The sequence below is a fragment of the Antedon mediterranea genome, chromosome 11 (genome assembly GCF_964355755.1).
Source record: "Antedon mediterranea chromosome 11, ecAntMedi1.1, whole genome shotgun sequence".
NCBI lineage: Eukaryota > Metazoa > Echinodermata > Crinoidea > Comatulida > Antedonidae > Antedon > Antedon mediterranea.
Genome location: NC_092680.1, coordinates 10,462,379 through 10,469,171, shown reverse-complemented (window position 1 = coordinate 10,469,171; position 6,793 = coordinate 10,462,379). Strand labels below are relative to the sequence as shown.

Below are 6,793 nucleotides of genomic sequence, written 5' to 3'. Positions count from 1 at the left end.
GATCAGCGAGAGAGAGATAGATCAGCGAGAGAGAGATAGATCAGCAAGAGAGAGAGATAGATCAGCAAGAGAGAGATAGATCAGCGAGAGAGAGATAGATCAGCGAGAGAGATAGATAGATCAGCGAGATAGAGATAGATCAGCGAGAGAGAGATAGATCAGCGAGATAGAGATAGATCATCGAGAGAGAGATAGATCAGCGAGAGAGAGATAGATCAGCAAGAGAAAGATATATCAGCGAGAGAGAGATAGATCAGCGAGAGATAGATAGATCAGCGAGAGAGAGATAGATCAGCGAGAGAGAGATAGATCAGCGAGAGAGAGATAGATTAGCGAGAGAGAGATAGATCAGCGACAGAGAGACAGATCAGCGAGAGAGAGATAGATCAACGACAGAGAGATAGATCAGCGAGAGAGAGATAGATCAGCGACAGAGAGATAGATAGATCAGCGAGAGAGAGATAGATCAGCGAGAGAGAGAGAGATAGATCAGCGAGAGAGATATAGATCAGCGAGAGAGAGATAGATCAGCGACAGAGAGATAGATCAGTGAGAGAGAGATAGATCAGCGAGAGAGAGATAGATCAGCGAGAGAGAGAGAGAGATCAGCGAGAGAGAGATAGATCAGCGAGAGAGAGAGATAGATCAACGAGAGAGAGATAGATCAGCGAGAGAGAGATAAATCAGCGAGAGAGAGAGAGAGAGAGAGATAGATCAGCGAGAGAGAGATAGATCAGCAAGAGAGAGACAGATCAGCGAGAGGGAGATAAATCAGCTAGAGAGAGATAGATCAGCGAGAGAGAGATAGATCAGCGAGAGAGATAGATCAGCGAGAGAGAGATAGATCAGCGAGAGAGAGATAGATCAGCGAGAGAGAGAGATAGATCAGCGAGAGAGAGATAGATCAGCGAGAGAGAGATATATCAGCGAGAGAGAGATAGATCAGCGAGATAGAGATAGATCAGCGAGAGAGAGATAGATCAGCGAGAGAGAGAGATATATCAGCGAGAGAGAGATAGATCAGCGAGAGAGAGAGAGATATCAGCGAGAGAGAGATAGATCAGCGAGAGAGAGATAGATAAGCGAGAGAGAGATAGATCAGCGACAGAGAGATAGATTAGCGAGAGAGAGATAGATCAGCGACAGAGAGACAGATCAGCGAGAGAGAGATAGATCAGCGAGAGAGAGATAGATCAGCGAGAGAGAGATAGATCAGCGACAGAGAGATAGATAGATCAGTGAGAGAGAGAGATAGATCAGCGAGAGAGAGAGAAAGATCAGCGAGAGAGATATAGATCAGCGAGAGAGAGAGATAGATCAGCGACAGAGAGATAGATCAGCGAGATAGAGATAGATCAGCGAGAGAGATAGATCAGCGAGAGAGAGATAGATCAGCGAGAGATAGAGAGATATATCAGCGAGACACAGATAGATCAGCGAGAGAGAGATAGATCAGCGGGAGAGAGATAGATAAGCGAGAGGGAGATAGATCAGCGAGACACAGATAGATCAGCGAGAGAGAGATAGATCAGCGAGACACAGATAGATCAGCGAGAGAGATAGAGATAGATCAGCGAGAGAGGGATAGATCAGCGAGAGAGAGACAGATCAGCGAGAGAGAGATAGATCAGCGAGAGAGAGATAGATCAGCGAGAGAGCGATAGATCAGCGAGAGAGAGATAAATCAGCGAGAGAGCGATAGATCAGCGAGAGAGAGATAGATCAGCGAGACACAGATAGATCAGCGAGAGATAGATAGATCAGCGAGAGAGGGATAGATCAGCGAGAGAGAGATAGATCAGCAAGAGAGAGACAGATCAGCGAGAGGGAGATAAATCAGCTAGAGAGAGATAGATCAGCGAGAGAGAGATAGATCAGCGAGAGAGATAGATCAGCGAGAGAGAGATAGATCAGCGAGAGAGAGATAGATCAGCGAGAGAGAGAGATAGATCAGCGAGAGAGAGATAGATCAGCGAGAAAGGGATAGATCAGCGAGATAGAGATAGATCAGCGAGAGAGAGATAGATCAGCGAGATAGAGATAGATCAGCGAGAGAGAGAGATAGATCAGCGAGAGAGAGATAGATCAGCGAGAGAGAGATATATCAGCGAGAGAAAGATAGATCAGCGAGAGAGAGATATATCAGCGAGAGAGAGATAGATCAGCGAGAGAGAGATAGATAAGCGAGAGAGAGATAGATCAGCGACAGAGAGATAGATTAGCGAGAGAGAGATAGATCAGCGACAGAGAGACAGATCAGCGAGAGAGAGATAGATCAGCGAGAAAGAGATAGATCAGCGAGAGAGAGATAGATCAGCGACAGAGAGATAGATAGATCAGTGAGAGAGAGAGATAGATCAGCGAGAGAGAGAGATAGATCAGCGAGAGAGATATAGATCAGCGAGAGAGAGAGATAGATCAGCGACAGAGAGATAGATCAGCGAGATAGAGATAGATCAGCGAGAGAGAGATAGATCAGCGAGAGAGATAGATCAGCGAGAGAGAGATAGATCAGCGAGAGATAGAGTGATATATCTGCGAGACACAGATAGATCAGCGAGAGAGAGATAGATCAGCGGGAGAGAGATAGATCAGCGAGAGGGAGATAGATCAGCGAGACACAGATAGATCAGCGAGAGAGAGATAGATCAGCGAGACACAGATAGATCAGCGAGAGAGATAGAGATAGATCAGCGAGAGAGGGATAGATCATCGAGAGAGAGATAGATCAGCGAGAGAGAGATAGATCAGCGAGAGAGAGATAGATCAGCGAGAGAGCGATAGATCAGCGAGAGAGAGATAGATCAGCGAGAGAGCGATAGATCAGCGAGAGAGAGATAGATCAGCGAGACACAGATAGATCAGCGAGAGATAGATAGATCAGCGAGAGAGGGATAGATCAGCGAGAGAGAGATAGATCAGCGAGAGAGGGATAGATCAGCGAGCGAGAGAGAGATAGATCAGCGAGAGAGGGATAGATCAGCGAGAGAGAGATAGATCAGCGAGAGAGATAGATCAGCGAGAGAGAGATAGATCAGTGAGAGAGCGATAGATCAGCGAGAGAGAGAGAGATAGATCAGCGAGAGAGAGATAGATCTGCGAGAGAGGGATAGATCAGCGAGAGAGATATAGATCAGTGAGAGAGCGATAGATCAGCGAGAGAGAGATAGATCAGCGAGAGAGCGATAGATCAGCGAGAGAGAGATAGATCAGCGAGACACAGATAGATCAGCGAGAGAGATAGATCAGCGAAAGAGAGTTAGATCAGCGAGAGAGAGAGATAGATCAGCGAGACACAGATAGATCAGTGAGAGAGAGAGATAGATCAGCGAGACACAGATAGATCAGCGAGAGAGATAGATCAGCGAAAGAGAGTAAGATCAGCGAGAGAAAGAGATAGATCAGCGAGACACAGATAGATCAGTGAGAGAGAGATAGATCAGCGAGACACAGATAGATCAGCGAGAGAGAGATAGATCAGCGAGAGAGGGATAGATCAGCGAGAGAGAGATAGATCAGCGAGAGAAGGATAGATCAGCGAGCGAGAGAGAGATAGATCAGCGAGAGAGGGATAGATCAGCGAGAGAGAGATAGATCAGCGAGAGAGAGATAGATCAGCGAGAGAGGGAAAGATCAGCGAGAGAGGGATAGATCAGCGAGAGAGGGATAGATCAGCGAGAGAGGGATAGATTAGCGAGAGAGAGATAGATCAGCGAGAGAGGGATAGATCAGCGAGAGAGGGATAGATCAGCGAGAGAGAGATAGATCAGCGAGAGAGAGATAGATCAACGAGAGAGAGATAGATCAGCGAGAGAGGGATAGATCAGCGAGAGAGATATAGATCAGCGAGAGAGCGATAGATCAGCGAGAGAGCGATAGATCAGCCAGAGAGAGATAGATCAGCGAGAGAGGGATAGATCAGCGAGAGAGGGATAGATCAGCGAGAGAGGGATAGATCAGCGAGAGAGGGATAGATCAGCGAGAGAGAGAGATAGATCTGCGAGAGAGGCATAGATCAGCGAGAGAGGGATAGATCAGCGAGAGAGAGATAGATCAGCGAGAGAGAGATAGATCAACGAGAGAGGGATAGATCAGCGAGAGAGGGATAGATCAGCGAGAGAGAGATAGATCAGCGAGAGAGAGATAGATCAGCGAGAGAGAGATAGATCAGCGAGAGAGAGAGATAAGTCAGCGAGAGAGAGATAGATCAGCGAGAGAGAGATAGATCAGCGAGAGAGAGAGAGAGATAGATCAGCGAGAGAGAGAGATAGATTTTTTTTTTCATTTCATTTCATTTATTTCAATATCATTATCGCAGCCTTAGCTGAATTACAAAGATATTTACATTTTCTCAATATTAAAATTTGTATAAAAGTATAAAACCAATAATAATTATATATTAAAAAAAGGAGGCAATTTACACAAGAAATACAATACAGGAACATTAAAAAAGTTTAGCTTAAAATATTAAAATAGAAAAAAAAAACACCTTAAAGCACCAATAAGAATCGCATAGCTGTACTGGGTGATATATACTGATTATTCATTTAGAAGCGAGATAAGGTATGGTATTGCACTTTTTAGTCGCGTGGAAGCGACTCTATAGTTCACTATGTCGGTCGGTCGGTCTGTCGGTCTGTCGGTCTGTCGGTCTGTCTGTCGGTCCGGTATCACTATGCGTTTTATCGCTTTCTGACCTTATCTTGATATCAGTTTAATCTAGCTAAGTCAATTTTTCACAGTATATTCTTTATGGCCAGGAATCGATGTGCTTATGTTTTCACGGTGCGCAATAAAAAATTACGCGGTCTACGTACGATGTAACGAAATCACGTTTGTAATCATATCTTCACAACCATGAATCACAATTAAATAAAATTTGGTACTCATAAATTTCAGGGCATAAATCATCATATGGCAGTACAATTACGTGCGTAGCGCATGTAACGCATGCGTACGCGCGCTTAAAATTTTCAAAATTTATTTTCGATGAAATAAGAGTACGTTTCAGGCAATTTTAAGCGTTTACAAAATTGCCATGAGTCAGAAAGCCACAAAGTTACGCGCGAACGCGCATTTAAAATTTTAAAATGCGAAAAATTCATTTTTAATCAACTTTCTACGCGTTTCTTGTCATTTTGAGCATGTCAAAAATTCCCATACGCGCGCAAATTTTTACGCGCGTGGTGCGCACGTATCGTTAAATACATACTTTTTTTGCGCGATTTATGTTTTTGCAGCCTTTTCTAATAATTTTACCATCTTTTAAACAATTTAGACTTAAAATTACGTCATACGAGCACGTCGAATTGGATAATTTGCGCACGTTTTTAATGAAAAAGTAAAAAAATTCGTCAAAATTATGCCTTTTTAGTCGCGTGGACGCGACTATAGTTCACTATGTCGGTCGGTCTGTCTGTCGGTCTGTCTGTCGGTCTGTCTGTCGGTCCCGTATCATTATGCATTGTAGCACGCGACTTAATGGCTGTTGGCCTTGTTCTATATCTTTCAACTCTGCATTTGGGTTGTTGATACTTTACACGTCTTAGTTTCATGTTACTTACATTCTTCACTGGAAACCATTTTCCAAAATGAATACTTTTTGAACAATTCAGAGCAAACTTATAGCATAGATTACGCCTTCTATCAGATAAAGTGTCTAAAGAAAGATCATTGAGTGCCTGGTCATAACATATGTAGTCATTACACAATATTATTCTGCAACCCCTTTTTTTGGACAGATTCTATCATATCACTTTGTTTCTTAGTGAGACTAGAATGCCATACTCATGGGACAGCATATTCAACACTTGGTCTTATGTAACTCTTAAATACATCTACAAGATCAAATTTCGGAAGATTGAACTTTCTTAATCTACATAATATATGCAGACGTCTGCTGGCTTTGGATACAATTTCTTTAACATTACGGTCCCATTTGAGGTTAGCTTGTATCCATAAACCTAGTAACTTAGTTTCATTAACGATTTCAATTGTAGCATTACCAATCAAAAGGGGTTCATGTTCATATTGAAAGTTAAAATACATAGTTTTACATTTAGTTGGGTTAAGTTTTTGTTTGTTTTCATTAGACCATACATTCAGTAAAGCAACATCATTCTGAATTGAGGAAATTTCATCCTTTTTTACTATCTGTCCTATGTACAAATCATCTACATATTTCCAAGTTTTACATGGCGAGTCTTGCATGGCATCATTAATTAGAGCAAGAAAGATCATAGGCCCAAGGAGCGTACCTTGAGGGACGCCACATGTTAGATTAACACTCATTGATAAGGTGGATTTATAGCGTACTTGTTGGGTTCTGTTTGACAAAAAGCTAATTAACCACGGTACAATTTCAGGTCTACAGCCAAGTGTTACTAATTTAGAAACTGCTATTGCGTGGTCAACACAATCGAATCTTTACTAAAGTCAGTTAAAACTAACTGACCAACAGATTTGGGAATGTTACTACCTTCATAGAACACATTTAGTAGATCAACCAAATTATGGGTTGTAGAAAAGTGTTTACGGCAACCATATTGGTTAAGAGCCATTTTTTAATGAAGCCCCTAGTACAACCATTTTCTTTGGGAACCGGAGTAACAATAGCCTCTTTCCACATAGTTGGGACATGACCCTCACTGAGGGAGGCATTTAAGATATTAGTCATAGGGATGCTTAGTTCGCATGCAAAATCTCTTATTAATCTGTTAGGCACATTATCAGGGCCCGGGGACTTATTTACTTTAACTTTTCTTAATTAATTGTACATTTCCCATTCTTTTAC

At 42.6% G+C, this 6,793-nt stretch overlaps 1 protein-coding gene across 1 annotated transcript; it reads right to left on the bottom strand.

Annotated features, from left to right (window-relative positions):
- Window positions 1-5,787: 5,787 nt before the first annotated feature.
- Window positions 5,788-6,291, bottom strand: LOC140061969 (uncharacterized). The gene has a single exon (XM_072108009.1). The coding sequence runs from the start codon at window positions 6,289-6,291 to the stop codon at window positions 5,788-5,790; it is 504 nt and encodes a 167-aa protein (XP_071964110.1).
- Window positions 6,292-6,793: the final 502 nt, after the last annotated feature.